This window comes from Boeremia exigua, assembly GCF_020726555.1.
Source record: "Boeremia exigua strain MPI-SDFR-AT-0100 chromosome Unknown C7974scaffold_15, whole genome shotgun sequence".
In the NCBI taxonomy this organism is placed as follows: Eukaryota; Fungi; Ascomycota; class Dothideomycetes; order Pleosporales; family Didymellaceae; genus Boeremia; species Boeremia exigua.
The window spans coordinates 289,489-304,065 of record NW_025763532.1 but is presented as its reverse complement, the minus strand read 5'-3'; the positions used below and the strand labels follow the sequence as shown (position 1 = coordinate 304,065).

At 59.0% G+C, this 14,577-nt stretch overlaps 6 protein-coding genes across 6 annotated transcripts; 3 read left to right on the top strand and 3 right to left on the bottom strand.

Moving 5' to 3' along the window:
- The first annotated feature begins 209 nt into the window (after window positions 1–209).
- On the top strand, window positions 210–3,172 carry C7974DRAFT_346045 (MCM2/3/5 family-domain-containing protein). Its single transcript, XM_046139375.1, has 5 exons — window positions 210–332; window positions 384–616; window positions 667–800; window positions 845–2,762; window positions 2,816–3,172. The coding sequence occupies exons 1-5, from the start codon at window positions 284–286 to the stop codon at window positions 2,903–2,905; spliced, it is 2,424 nt and encodes an 807-aa protein (XP_045991323.1). The 5' UTR covers window positions 210–283; the 3' UTR covers window positions 2,906–3,172.
- Window positions 3,151–4,407, top strand: C7974DRAFT_405589 (Shr3 amino acid permease chaperone). The gene is made up of 2 exons (XM_046143061.1): window positions 3,151–3,463; window positions 3,532–4,407. Exons 1-2 carry the CDS (start codon window positions 3,424–3,426, stop codon window positions 4,092–4,094), a joined length of 603 nt encoding a protein of 200 aa, XP_045991322.1. The 5' UTR covers window positions 3,151–3,423; the 3' UTR covers window positions 4,095–4,407.
- Window positions 4,408–4,542: 135 nt separating this feature from the next.
- C7974DRAFT_78073 (uncharacterized protein) lies at window positions 4,543–6,296 on the top strand. The gene has a single exon (XM_046147269.1). The coding sequence runs from the start codon at window positions 4,627–4,629 to the stop codon at window positions 5,974–5,976; it is 1,350 nt and encodes a 449-aa protein (XP_045991321.1). The 5' UTR covers window positions 4,543–4,626; the 3' UTR covers window positions 5,977–6,296.
- Window positions 6,297–6,868: 572 nt separating this feature from the next.
- C7974DRAFT_346039 (DExH-box splicing factor binding site-domain-containing protein) lies at window positions 6,869–8,086 on the bottom strand (the record flags this gene model as incomplete). The annotated part of the gene is made up of 2 exons (XM_046139374.1): window positions 7,043–8,086; window positions 6,869–7,000 (listed from the first exon to the last, which is right to left on the bottom strand). Coding segments are annotated over exons 1-2 (1,053 nt in total), but the record flags the coding sequence as incomplete, so codon positions are not given.
- A 101-nt stretch (window positions 8,087–8,187) lies between these two features.
- C7974DRAFT_405585 (uncharacterized protein) lies at window positions 8,188–9,950 on the bottom strand. Its single transcript, XM_046143060.1, has one exon. It carries the CDS (start codon window positions 9,544–9,546, stop codon window positions 8,389–8,391), a length of 1,158 nt encoding a protein of 385 aa, XP_045991319.1. The 5' UTR covers window positions 9,547–9,950; the 3' UTR covers window positions 8,188–8,388.
- A 323-nt stretch (window positions 9,951–10,273) lies between these two features.
- On the bottom strand, window positions 10,274–12,284 carry C7974DRAFT_322604 (fungal-specific transcription factor domain-containing protein; the record flags this gene model as incomplete). Its single annotated transcript, XM_046138867.1, has 2 exons — window positions 10,274–12,132; window positions 12,206–12,284. The coding sequence occupies 2 exons, from the start codon at window positions 12,282–12,284 to the stop codon at window positions 10,274–10,276; spliced, it is 1,938 nt and encodes a 645-aa protein (XP_045991318.1).
- Window positions 12,285–14,577: the final 2,293 nt, after the last annotated feature.

Below are 14,577 nucleotides of genomic sequence, written 5' to 3'. Positions count from 1 at the left end.
CATCGCCATCGCCGACCGCGCTGCCTGCACCAGCCGAGGCTACGTCGGCGCCGATGAAGGCGGTGCCGACAGGGCTCGCGCGGCCGCAGCCCAGCCAATGGCCGTCGCCCGCCGCACGTCTAAGGTCGCAGGCCAGGCGGGACGGCGCCCTGGCCCCTACGCGACGCGCTGGCGTGCAGCAACGCGCTCCCAAATTCTTGTCCCCACCCCTCCACGCCGCCGCTGCACCCCCCATACGGCCACTCGCCCGCACCGACGTCTCTACACCCGATCCCGAGACGCAATGGCGCTGCTTACCGAGAAGGCGCTCGTCAACTACGAGGAGCAGGAAGGTCGGTAGTCGTAAACACGCCGCACAACACACGGTCGCTAAGCAACCACAGCCGCCTTTGTCGACTTCCTCAAGCACTTCAAGTCCTCGTCGACCGAGGCCGAGGAGCAGCTGCAGGGCCTGACCCTCAACGGCAATGCCAACGACGACGAGTATGACATGGTCGACGGCCCCGACGACCCGCGCTCGCAGCGCCCGTCCAAAGTCAAGTACATGGCCGTGCTGCAGGACGTCGCGAACCGCGCGCGCAGCGACGTTCTGATCGACCTGAACGACCTTGAAGAGGTACGTCGCGCGCCATTGAACGCAGTAGCGCATCGCTGAGCACAGGACAGTACGAGAGGACCGCCGCTGCCGACGACACCAACTACAGGCTGGTCGAGTCCATCGAGCGCAATGCACACCACTACCTGGAGATCCTGTCGAGGGCCGTGGACAAGTGCCTGCCGCCGCCGACCCGCGAGATCAAGTACGCATCGCCCGCCAATGCCAGGCTCGACTAACGTGACGCAGCTTCAAGGACGACGTTCTGGACGTGATCATGACACAGCGATCGAAGCGCAACGAGAGAATACAGGAGCTGCAGGGCGTAGAAGACACCGCGCAGGCCGCCCCCGAGTCCATCTTCCCCGCCGCACTGACCCGACGGTACACGCTCAACTTTGCGCCCAGGATAGCCTCAGGCTCGAGCAGCCAGCGCCCCATCAAGGCGCTTGCCGTCCGAAACGTCAAGGGCGAGCACCTCGGCCACCTCATCACCGTCCGTGGTATCGCGACCCGGGTGTCCGACGTCAAGCCTGCGGTGCTGGTCAACGCCTACTCGTGCGACCGCTGTGGAAGCGAAGTCTTCCAGCCCGTCAGCACAAAGCAGTTCACGCCGCTAGTCGAGTGCCCGTCGGATGACTGCAAGAACAACAAGACCAAGGGCCAGCTGTTCCTGTCCACTCGCGCGTCCAAGTTCCTTCCGTTCCAGGAAGTCAAGATCCAGGAGATGGCCGACCAGGTCCCCGTTGGACACATCCCTCGACAGCTGACGATCCACTGCCACGGGGCGCTGGTGCGCAAGGTCAACCCCGGCGACGTTGTCGATGTTGCTGGTATCTTCCTGCCCACACCCTACACTGGATTCAAGGCAATTCGCGCTGGACTGCTCACCGACACCTATCTCGAGGCACAGTTCGTCATGCAGCACAAGAAGGCATACGACGACATCGTCCTTGCTCAGCCAACACTCCAGAGGATGAACGAGCTGGAGAGGACAGGACAGCTGTACGAGTACCTTTCGCGCTCAATCGCTCCTGAGATCTTCGGTCACGTCGATGTGAAGAAGGCGCTTCTGCTGCAGCTGATTGGCGGTGTCACCAAGGAGGTCAAGGACGGTATGCGCATTCGTGGTGACATCAACGTCTGCTTGATGGGTGATCCTGGTGTTGCCAAATCGCAACTTTTGAAGTACATTACCAAGGTGGCGCCTCGTGGTGTATACACAACTGGTCGCGGTAGCAGTGGTGTAGGTCTGACTGCCGCTGTCATGCGTGATCCAGTCACCGACGAGATGGTCCTTGAAGGTGGTGCTCTTGTCCTCGCTGACAACGGCATGTGCTGTATTGATGAGTTCGACAAGATGGACGATAGCGATCGTACCGCCATTCACGAAGTCATGGAGCAGCAGACAATCTCCATCAGCAAGGCGGGTATCACCACCACGCTCAACGCCCGCACATCGATCCTGGCCGCTGCCAACCCTCTCTACGGCCGATACAATCCCCGCATCTCACCCGTCGAGAACATCAACCTTCCCGCCGCGCTCTTGTCTCGTTTCGACGTACTTTTCCTTATTCTTGATACCCCTTCGCGAGACTCTGACGAAGAGCTGGCGCGTCACGTTGCTTATGTGCACATGCACAATGCCCATCCTGAACCTTCTGGAGGTGTTGTTTTCAGCCCTGCTGAGGTCCGACAGTGGGTTGCCCGCGCCCGCTCGTATCGACCCACCGTACCAAAGGAGGTCTCAGACTACATGGTCGGTGCGTATGTCCGCATGCGCCAGCAGCAGAAGCGCGACGAGGGGTCGAAGAAGGCCTTCACCCACACGTCGCCCCGTACACTGCTTGGTGTGCTTCGTCTCGCACAGGCCCTGGCCCGCCTCCGATTCGCGGCAGAAGTCATTGCAGAGGACGTCGATGAGGCGTTGCGTCTTACTGAAGTCAGCAAGGCCAGTCTGTACGCAGATGAGAACCGCAGGGACGACCAGACCCCCAGCAGCAAGATCTACCACCTCATCAAGTCGATGGAGGCCAGCGGAGCTGCTGCAGTTGGCGACGGCACACGAGGCGAGCTGGACCTCCGCCGGGTCAGGGAGCGAGTTCTGGCCAAGGGCTTCACGGCCGACCAGTTCGAGCAGGCCATTGACGAGTACTCTTTGCTCGATGTAAGTATTGATAGTTCTGAGCGAATCTTCCGACTGCTAACAACTCTTCACAGGTCTGGCAAACTACCGGCGAAGGCACAAGACTGGTTTTCATCGAAGCCGGTGACGATGACGAAGACATGGACGCTGACAACGATTTTTGAGGGACTGGAATGTGAGTGGCATTTGGCTAGATATTTTTGGACATGGCGCACAACGGCGTTCACACCCAGCAAGGTGGGTAGTAAGCAGGCATCTCACGATAGCGGAAGAAAGCAATTGTACGAAGTACCATGTGCATATGCAAGGACGTGATCAACCGCCCTGCAGGCATTGTACATGCCTGCCAAGATTCCCCATGCAGCTCACCATCATTGCGCCTGCGGGGTCGATCACCCAGCTTGATTCGCGTGAACTCAGCATCGTCACTTTCAATTCCCAGCTTCACCAGATGTGCTGGCCCTCACCCAAGTCGTCTTCAAAAAGCAGTCCTCGCAACTATTCCTTAGATAGGAACTCGCTACCGTCACCAACCGCGTTTAGGTTACCAACCGCGTTTAGTCGGCCGTCAAATCCCAGGAGCCGCAAACGATAAGCCTCCGGCCCGCCCATCGCCCTCCGCACAAAACCGCCGTGCGTCCTCTTCTCGACACCGCGCAAGTCACCGCGACACGAACCCGCAATGGCCGGCAACAACTTCGCCCAGTTCATGGTCGTCGGACGTACGTACCCCACGCGGCGCACACTCCCGCTCGCCTTCAACGAGCGCCCCAGCTAACCCACCCCGCAGCGACCTGTTTCTTCCTGGGCATCCTCTTCGCGTCGCTGCCCTACGATTACAACGCGCTCTGGGCGGTCCCCGCGGACCGCGACGCGTACTTCACGATCCTCGAGGACCACATCAAGTTCCTGTACGCGTCGCCGCCGATCATCAGCCGCATCCTGAACATGGTGATCGGCACCGGCATCCTCGGGTTCCTGCTGAAGCTGTTCCGCGCCTCCGAGAGCAACATGCTGTTCGACGGCGCCAGCCTCGTGCTGTACATGGCGGGTATCACCGTGTACCTGACCAACATCGTCAAGGGCTTCCGCGTCGTGACTGCGGGGATCTACGGGAACTTGTCGCCGGAGATGCAGTCCGAGGTGCAGGAGGACGGCGAGGGCGAGTATATTAGCCGCGAGGACACGCTGAGGGTGTTTGCAGCTAGTAATACGATTCTGGCGCTTGTGCTGGTGGGTGTCCTGGTGCTGCAGGCCGGGCAGTGGTATGCGAAGCGCGCGGAGGAGATTGAGATTCGCGAGATCGAGCGCAAGGAGGAGGAGCGCAAGAGCGCGGGGAAGAAGAAGAACTAGGCGGTGATGGGGAGTAGTAGGCCACGGGGCCGCGCGCTGGGGGCGCTGTGGCCCGCAGCGTCTGTCTCACAGGGAGAAAGTAGTTTGGTAATTCGTTTCTGCATCATCCCGTCCTCGTCTCTCTGAATCGTGTTTCTCACCGTGAGCCGCGGCGGGCGCCCCAGACATCTGGCTGTCCACGCCGCCGCTGCCAAACCCCGTTTGCACCTCCCCCATCCACCCCAACCCACTCGCACCAAACACCCAAACACCCAAACACGCCAAACGCTACTCCATTGCCTCCATCCCTTCCCCAGCACACCACGTACACTGCGCGAAATCACGCACGACGATGGCGCGCACTCACACCCACCCGTCCTCGCCCATCTCAACCGCCTCAACGACATCGTCCACCTCACCAACTCTACCCACCTCGCTCACCTCTCCACCTCCGCCCACCGACCAATGGGCCAGCCTCAGCGCCTCGCTAGCACAAGCTTCACGGCGCAGGGACGAGGAAGTACGCAGAGCGGTTAGAAGGAAGGGGGGCGTGATGGGTAGAGGGGAAGAGGAGGAGGGAAGAGGGAGGGAAGAGGGGAAGGGGGAGAGTGGTGGTTTTGTTGGTTGTTCTGTTGGTGGTGGTTCTGTTGGTGGTGCTTCTGCGAAGGGTGTTGGGGGGCGGTTTGATGGGGGAGATGAGAGTGTTGCGGACGCAAGAGACGTTGGTGAGAAGGAAGAGGAGGAGGAGGAGGAGGGAGAGGCTGCTGGAGACGCTGCCGGAGACGCTGCTGGAGAAGAGACGGGCGAGATAAGAGGAGCGGGCGAGATAAAAGACAAAGGAAAAGGAAAAGGAAAGGCAAGATGCACGGAAGAGGAGGTGCGAGATATAAAAGGGAAGGGAAAAGGAAAGGCCAGACGCACGGAAGAGGAGGAGCTGCGCGAGAAACAGGCAATGATCGCTCAGTGTATGGCTGAGATGCAGGTTGCAAGTGAGGAGCTACGCAGGTCCGACGAGGAGCTACGCATGGCGACCGAGGAGCTTCGCAGGGCAGATGAAGAGATCGCGCGCTTGGATGCTGAGATGGAGGACGAGGAGGCGAGGGAGGAGGAAGAGTGGCGGCGTATTGCTGAGCGAGACACCAGGAAGAGAGTTAAATTGGCTGGACGATGTGAGCACGTAAGGTCCTTCGGCGAGTCGTCTCGAGGCGCTGGGACGCATGAGCCCGCCGTCAGAGTCGCTGTGTCAGATACAACCGGTGGCTCCAGCTCAGGTTCTCTTTTCACCTTTCTCAACGCTACAGACGTCGATCAAGACACGCCCTCACTGCGAGGTGGCAATGCCTCATCTCCAGACGACGACCCAGCGGCTCTCCTCGATGAGCTGCGTAGCCTCGTGCGAACCGCACACGCACCAGAAGCACGGAACGACGACGCAGGCCCGAACACAGATGATATCAGACAGATGCTCGCGGAGCTTGACCAAGCGCCGTCTTCCGCCCACACACCACCAGCCGCAGACACCGACACTGATCCACGACAGATGCTCGCCGAGCTTGCTAGGCTGTCAAACCCCGTCTCTCAACGTGTCAGCTCTCCCACTGACCAAGACGAGGAGGGAGACGAGGAGGGAGACGAGGAGGAAGACGACGATCATCCTGCTCCAAGCCAGACTCCAGAACCTCCGCTCACCCTCCAACGAAACACCACCAGAGCCCGCCTCCAACACCATCACTACCCCCCTCGACCCAAAAGCACTCCCCTACCTCATCGCCCTCCACCTCGAATCCGCAAACTGCGCCTGGGAGCACGCCCAAGCCTGGACGTCCCTCCTCTTCAGCAACAAGACCACCGCGCAGCAAGAATCCACCCAGCAAGATCTCGCCCGCGCACTCGCTCACGCTGAAACCCGTCTCCAAGCCATCATCGCCAGCGTCACCCTCGAACACCACGCCGACCGCCGCGCCGCGCATCAAAAGGTCTTGCAGCGCCGCCTGGTCGTGAGCAATCTCGCGGCTGCGGCGGGGAGGGAGGAGATTGAGGGCCTGTTCTGGGTGCATCGGTCGGATGTGTGGGTCTCCCCTGCTTGATGTTTTACTGCCTTTGCGTTTGACTGCTTTCACGTCCGACGTCCCTTCACGTCCTACGTCCCTTCACGTCCTGCGTCCAAAGTGCTGACAGTGCTTTCTCTAGCCTCGAAATCACGTTCCTGCCCGAGCGCGATCCGCTCAAGCGCACGCAGACGGCGCATATCGACATGCGCAGCCGCGAGGCGGCGGTCCGGGCGTCGTGTGTGGGGGGGCATGTGTTTGGGCTTATTTTCCGGGTGGAGTTGGCTGTTGCAGTTTGTGAGTGAGTCGGTTCTCAGAAGCTTGCTCAGAAGCTTGCACGCGTGCCTCGTTCGTACACTAGACTCAAGACCGAGAAACCGGGAGACGGGGGGGAAGGTGTGTCCGCGCACCCCAAGGCTGCGCGTGGGTATCATAAATGCGATTACTACGTATCACCACACTTCCAAGACCGCGTGGCGTCTGCCCTGTCTATGCCTACCTCCTCGACCCCCTCTCCCGCTCCCGCTCCCGCGACCGCTCCCTGTCCTTCCGCCGCCGCCGCTCCGCGTCCCGACTCCGACTCCGGTCCCGCCGCCCTTCGGCGTCGCGGCTGCGGCTGCGGTACCGTGAGCGGCGCTTGTCGTCTCGCGGGCTGCGGCTGCGGCTGCGGTCGCGGTCGCGGCGCTTGTCGCGGCGGCGGTCACTGTCGGTGTCGCGTTTCCTGTCCGAGTCGCGGCGGCGCTCGCTGTCGTAGTCTGAGTCGCGGTGGCGGTCGCGGCGGGGTTTGTCGTCGCGGCGGGATTTGTCGTCGCGGCCTCTGTCATCGCGCTTCTCGCGGTCCCTGTCGTCGCGACGCTCTCTGTCTCTGTCGTCACGGCGCTCTCTGTCTCCGCGCCTCTCCCTCCGCTCCTCCTTCTCCACACCCCCTTTCTCCTCCCCCACCAACTCCTGCCCCTCCAACTTCCGCTTCAGCTCCTCCTCCGACACCACCTCGCCCGTCTTCTTATTCCGCAGCGACACGGGATTATACCCCGCTGGCGCATCCCTGCCCTTCTTCCCGCGCGCCTTGCTATTAAACTCGCCCAGCTCCACATCCTTCGCTGCGTCCGCCTTGGCCCCGATCCCCAGCAGCGCGGGCCGGCGCTTGACCTCCGCGGGCGCCTTGCCGCTGCGCGCCTCGCCGTCGCTGTCCTTCCACCCCATGCCGCGCAGCATCGCGAGCCCGAAGCCCTCGATCGGCGTGGCTTCGTAGGCGTCCAGGCTGGGCGCGTCGGGCGCGTCGAGCAGGTCCGCGGCGAGCGCTTCTTCGTCCGAGATGGCGGGCACGATGCGCGCGGTGTCTGTGGCGGACCCGGTGAGCAGGGCTTCGAGGGCCTGGTTGTCGAGGCGCTGGGCCGGCGTGAGCGCGTCGTTGGGATCGACGTCCATGGCCTCGGGGGCGGGCGTGGGATTTGTTTCTTGCGCGGAGGAGGGCTTCGTGGGCACCGTCAGCCCGTAGACTATCTCCTTCTCGGGCTCCTCCATGACCACATCGCCATTCTGTTGTTGCTGTGTGTGCGGCGCGCGCTCGAGCTGTTTTTTGCGCGCTTCCTCGCGCCAATTGCGGTTTGGCAGCGAGGGGATGACGAGCGGGCCTTTCTTTTCCTTGGGGCCGTTGATGTCGATTGCGCCGCCTTCTGCGGCGTCGAAGCCGGCGATTTCCTGCGCTTTGTTGGCGTCTTCCGGCTCGTCGTCGCCGAGCAGCGCCTTTTTCGGTTTCGTGTTGCCCTTGGCTATAACGCCTTTGAGGCCGGGCTTTGCCTTCAAGCCGCCCAGCGACATTTTGAAGCCGCCCGCGGCCATGGTGTTGAGATTGGGGGTATTCGGGGATTCGAAGCGTCCGTGAATTTATGAGGTGTTTCGATGACTCCGATCGCAGATCCTACAGGGCTGCCTAATCGTGCACCCTGGCGTTGTGGAGGAGCTGTCTCGCGTGGTAACATTTCTCGCGCGATGACATCGTGCTTGGCAGGGTCCAGGCAGCTCAATCACGTGGACGCGGTTTGCAAGCCACCTCAGGAGTATACAAGAGAACATCTACATCACACGACACTCCATTTCTAATGTCAGGTCTAGAAAACCACACGTGCGCTTCATTCGTCCTTAAAGCTATGCTCTTTGGCAGCGGACCAGGTATCAACATGCACAAAACCGTCCGCCAGCGACAAGGTCTACAAATCCGCTACAATCCGCTAACTCCATAATGACAATGATCTTTTTCTTTCTTTCTACGAAATATCGTCCCTATGCAAGTACTTCGCCGTGTCGTTGCCCGCAAACGAGAACGGACTCTTTCCTATCTCAGGACTCCGGGGGTCGATGGGGCTGGCGAACAGGCCGTCGTCGTTGTCGTCGTCCTCGGCGGTGAAAGGCGATCGAGACTGGAAGAGAGGTGCGGGACTTGAAAGCGCGTTGAGCGATGCCATGCCAGTGGAGTCCTGACGTGCAACGATCGAGGGCGGCGGGATCTGCACTGCGACCTTTCGTGGCGCTGTTGTTTGCAATGGCTGCGGCGGCTGTGGAGGCTTCGCTGCGAGAGACGAGGGGTGTTCGCCTTTCAGCATAGCGAAGGATGAGAACGAAGACACGGCAACGTCTGAGCCTTCCGGTGACAGAGGGTTGGCAAAGGGTGCATCGCCGTTGGTGTCTTCGAGCTTGGGGGTGAGATCTCGCTGGTTGGTGGTCAGCTTGAGGCCGGCGAGCTTGTCCAGCAGTCGCCCTCCACCAGGTGACCGGGGGCTTGCAGGGCCGTTGTTCATAGGTGATGCGGCTGGGAGCGAGATGCTGAGGCCGGACGGTCGTGCGGTCACGCCAAATGTTTGTTCAATCCACTCCTTCTCCTGAACCGCCATGAGCAGCCCAATCCCCTCGACGTTGTCACGCGACTCGGCCTCGATCTCCTTCTGCAGCACCTGTAGCCTCTTCTTCGCCCATATTGTGTGCAGCACGCCCTTCTTCCCCGCGGCCCGAGCTGATGCCCCTAATTCTGGCGGAAACAGCGCAGGCAGCGGATTTGTGTGCCACACGACTGGTGGCCGGCCAGCGTCCTGCGGCTGGTGTGCGAGAGTGACGCTCTTGGGAACCGCACTTCCTGCGGGCAGCAGAAAATACATGCGGTGCACATCGTTGGTCTGCTGGTCATCCGCAGGCAGAACCCTTGTGCTGCCGTCCCATGACACATGCCAATCTCCGCGCACGCCTCGCGTTGAGTCGTCGTCTTCCCATTCTACCATAAGGATCTTGGTCCCCCCCGGTGTGGCGTTGTCGTACTCATAGCGAGCAAGCGCATTCGTAACCGAGATGCTCGGCGACTCGACCTCGTCCTTGTGCGGTCCCTGCGTCGTCGTGTCTACGGACGTGAAGGACTGTGTGGCCGGCGACGCCATGAGCAGATGTGGAGTCCGACGATCGAGAGCGCGGTACGGAGGCGTATACAAACAGGGTGGGGGCGAAATACGAAGTCGCAATGCAGATGCGACGTTAATGCAGCACGGCTGATATGGGGAGGCGCGGCCCGCAGTCGACGGGCTCCAGATCAACTGGGGCTAATTACACACAGGCAAATCTTGCTTCCGTCTTGGTAGAGCAACCAGAAAATGCGCTGCAGACAGATCGCAGCACAGAGTCGTCATCAGTGTCGACATGCAGCGTCGAGCGACCTGGCTAAATTTAGATGTTCGTCTGTCAGAACCGGGGCAGAACCTACCGATTCTTCGCCACGGAGAGGTTGCAGCCTCGCGAACTAATCAGCCAATCACAGTGGGGAATGCACGAGGGCGGCAAAGCGGTTTGAGGTTGAGCGATACGCCAGTACTGGCTTTCATTCTCGAGCTGGGCAGTGCCCCTATCAAGTACTGTACAGAAAGTGGGAGCTGCACTAGCTTCCCAATGCCCCTTTCTCAACCCAGAGTATGCAGCCGTATCGTCATGGTAATCCTGCATCGTCCAATCGATGCATCGCGCCGTAGAAATGCTTCTAGCTCGCCAGGGCTGAAAATGCCAAAAGAATAGAACTTGGGTATAGTGCGAAAGAAAAAAACATATGCAAGAAGAGCAAACGCGTGAAGTAGATGTGCAAACAGATGATGCTGTCCAGCAGACTGGCGGGGCTGCTCAGATGAGCAAGAAATCCCAGCCCTTCTGTTGCATCGTGTCCCGCCAGTGGACACTCTGTTTGATGCCTTTGGAGAGGTTGTAGTCGTTGACCGACCACACCTCGTTGAGAAGCGCCTTCATCCTTCCGAAGGAACCCGAGTTGGAAGCATCGCCGAGGCGAGCAGTGCGCTCGGAGAACATCTTGCGGAAAGAAGAGTTGGGAAGAGAGACTGTGCCTGCAACAAGCAGGGGCCAGACAAGAGAGCGGTCAAAGCCCTCGGACCCAGCGGGGATGTAGTCCATGGCCTTGCTAAGCGCGCTGACCAGGTTTGCGTTGATAGGCTGGGTGCGATCGAAGTCGGGGACTAAGCTGCAGAGGTAGATGCGAGCCGCCAGGCGGTAGACTGCGGTCATGTTGCGGCGGAGCTGCTTGGGAAGGATCTCGCCTGTGGAGGAGAGCGCGCTGTTGTTTGAGCCAACCGGTGGCTCAGTCAAGCTGATTTGCTCGCCGAGCAGCTGGATGTGCTGGCAGAGCTGGACATCGTCCATGCCCTCCTGCTTCAGCGCGTCGAGGCAAGCAATCTCGGAGATCAAGTACATGATGCGGTCCTCGCAACCCATGAGCTCAGCCAGACCAGAAGGCGCATCAGCGATGAGCTTCTCGCGGTAGGTGTCAGCAAAGGAAGGCGTCCTGCCGAGCATGGTTGCGCCGAGAATGTCGATCCACGATGCGAGGGTCATGTTGAATGGAGGTTGAGCCTGCTGCTGGCCGTTCAGTGCAACAAGCTGAGATGGGAGATCGAGCTTGTGAACAAGACTCTGGACAGCCTGGAAGTGCTGGTGCCAGGGGATATCGACCAATGCATCGTCAAAGCGGCCAACTGAGCAAGGGAAGAAGATCATTCCGAGAGTAGCCTCGAGGGTCTCCGCGTGGTCACGGTCGCCCATAAGGGAGTCTGTGAGCTGCTGGACAGCGGCGAAACGGTTCCTGTAGACATCGTTGTCGATCTCCTCTCCTTGAAGGCCCTGGGTGGTCTTCATGTGCAGGGCGGAAACGCTCAGGCAGGCGTGCAGATAAGCCCTGTTGGACTCCAGCGCTGGCAGAATGACCTTGTTGCGCGCAGATCCAGGCTGATTGGCCTCGAGGACGGGGTAGACCATGCGCATGACATTGTCGACAAAGTGAGTGAGCAGGTGCTGCTCGCTCTCGTCGACTTGGACCATGGGCTGGTGAGACGGGCTGAAGGCGCCGTGAGTAGGGAAGTCGAAAGTGCTGCAGAAGTCAAGCGGCTCGTCTGCGAAGGCCTCACGGTGGCTCTCGAAGTAGTCCTGCTGGATCCAGTTGTCGGTGGGGAAGCCGTTCACAGCTGGTGGTGTCTGGTAGTGACTGAAGGTCGAGAATGACGAATCCCTGCGAGTGGGAATGTCGTTGATGAACATCTGGCTCTCGGTCTTGATATCGATCTCGTAAGGCGCAAACTGACCAGGATGTTGGTAAACAGGAGCGAACATTGGCGGTGGCATTGCTACGTTGTAGTAATCAGGTGGTGTCACTGTGTTGAAGTTGTATTCCAGGGAGTTCTGAGAGTCGACAGACTGTGCGCGAGTGCAGGCGATCCCATCTGAGTATGTATCAGATGTCTGCATTGAGTGGCAGAGACTGGGCGGTGTGTTGGTAACTCCTTGGGCGGTCTTCTCGTTCAATTTTGTGCGCTTGATGATGTTCTTGATTACTTCCTTTTGGTTTCTCCTCTGCTCGTTGTTGCTCCACCATACTGGTCGCTTATATTCACACTTGAGACCAAGGTGTTTGCAGGCGCGGCAGGCACCCTTTCCCTCATCACACTTCTTTCGTCGCAGACGACATGTGAAGCACCCTGAGCGGCAATTAGCTAAACGTCCGAGCGGGCCGCATCCCTGCATGGATGGCAGTTGAAAGGGTTGCCCTACCTGTTCGTGACCGACGGTGCATCTTCGAGGCAGCTTGCTTAGCTGCATTGGCGGCAGCAGATGTTGTAGTTCCAACCATGATTGAAGGTTGCTTGACAGTTGATGTGAGTGCTGAGGAGGGCGACATGGCGATGTATGTACTAAAGCCCCAGGCTGTGGTACAGAAAGCTAGTAAACAATGCGGCAATAACGACTAATGCGCAACGGGACGGTTTGCAAGGGACAGGATGGCAGGGCTCGGCCGGCTGCTCTTAATTAAAGATTGGTAGGCGAAGTTCGACCAGCGGACTTCAAGGTGAAAAGAAGGAGTGGAACCAAATTATGCTGCTGTCTGGGTTTCCATGGAGGAAAGAGCAAGGCATATATGTACCTAAGAGTACCACGAACGGCACAAATGTGAGCAAATGCTGCTCGATCTATTTCTGGACCCCATGCTATCGACCCAGTGGTCAAGAGGATCCATCCAACAGCAGCACGAATATGCACGTCGTGCGGCATTGTCATTGGTCAGACTAGCTGTACGCTGCAGGCAGATATTGAAATTTGGGGCCTTTTGAGATTGCACCTATTTTGGGGCTTCTTTACCCGCCGCGCTAAAACCGACTGCAGCACGAGGGCTTGGACAGGTGCATGTCTGGACGGTTATCGATCGGCTGCAAGGCTCTCGCGAGCTTGTGGAGCACGTTGAGCGACCTTCTTGAGGCTAGAGGAAGGATTTTCTGGTCGTCTTCGTGAGCTCTAGTTTAGGGTCGTGGCTCTTGGTTCTACACACTGACCCAACCTCTTGCGGGGCAGGCAGAGATGCAGCCGTAAACACTTGCAGCGGCTGCGATAACTGGCCGGCCCGAACGTTGCTAGTGACCTGATCCGTTCGTGCAGATCTTTGGCTGCGATGCATGTGTTGGATGAACGTGTTCAATGTCGTGAAGCGTAACAGAGGTTGGGACCTGCCGACAACGACGAATGCATAGTGACTTGTGGCACCTCAATATGCGGGAGTTTCTCGAAGCTATTCGTTCGTACAACCTGCGGCCAGAACGTTGGGGCGAAATGGAGGGGCCATGCAGATTGGAGCTGGCCCAATTCGAGGTCGCAATTGTCGTGATCATTTCCACTGCGGGACTCGACGACCGAGCTAGCTTGGCCGACGAGAAGAGAGAGAGCATGGTCAGCTCAAGGGGGCAGGTCGGTTGGTGCGCATTTCCGAGCTACGCGAGTTGTAAGTTCTCGTGTGACGCGGCACACTGGCTTGGGCGCAACATGCAGAAGCGATAGAGCGAAAGGCGTGCTGGCCCTCTCCGCGCGGGATTGCGCGCTGAGTGGTGCAAATGCTTGCGTGGGAGTTGGATTTTGCTTGACAAGCTTTCTCTAGTCCAGCCAATGAGATTGTGTACAAGCCTAGCTCCCACAGTGGACCCAGCCACCTGACAGGGGCCTCTCCGAACATGCCTGCTACTATGAATAGTCCCTTAATTAGGTCACTTTGCTCGAGGAATCATAGCTAATTTGACCCAGGTCTCTAAGCTTGAAGCGACTTCCTATCCGGGTACCCAAAGCTGATGCTGCCTGTGATTGGTTACCGAGGATGACAGTCAATAAGTTTTAGTCCACGAATGGCTCTCGAGCACACATGTACCCCTCGGGCTTCAAGCACGCGTGAGGATTGCTCACCTGACGGCGCGGATTTCAAAGTACCCACTTCAACCCGTGGTCGTCATCCTGGTCCTCGGAAGACCCTTTTTCTTCCTTGCTTGGTCGTGGGCCGCCGCGTCCACGTGAAGCGTGAGGTAGCTCGTCAGATCTTCGGATAAACACTTGAAGCCCACTGTTCCTTAGACTTTGAGATGACGCAGGTTAGATTGAGTGGAGCTGAGCTAGACGCAAGCCGTGTGCCATCCGAAAAGATGACTTAGAGCGAAATGCAGGCCTGGACGAGCTCTGTTTGTTGAGCACAGTGCGACGACCGTTGTGCCGGTGCCGTACTCGGGAAAAGTGCGCAAACTGCGCGAAGTGCGCGAAGTAGCTTTTCGCGGTTCCCTTGGCAGAGGGGCGTCGAAGTGGGCTTAGGCTAATCCCTGCCCGCAAGCTCCCATTAGCGAATTGTAGTGTGAACTCCAGAGGGCACTTTGACAAGCTGATTCGTCTTGCTTGATCACACTCCAACAGGCTCTTCGTTGTAGCGGAGGGGCAGGAGGCAAAAGAGTCAGTTTAACCCGCATGGTTTTTCGGTCACGGGAGCACGGTGAGGTAGAATGCTGCAAAACCGTTGGCTGATGACCCGGCGAGAGCTCCATCGCAGCTCTACCCAACTGCTCTTGAGTGGTGAAGCATTCGCGGCCAGAGAAGCGGTCAAGGTCGCAGGTTGATTCGGT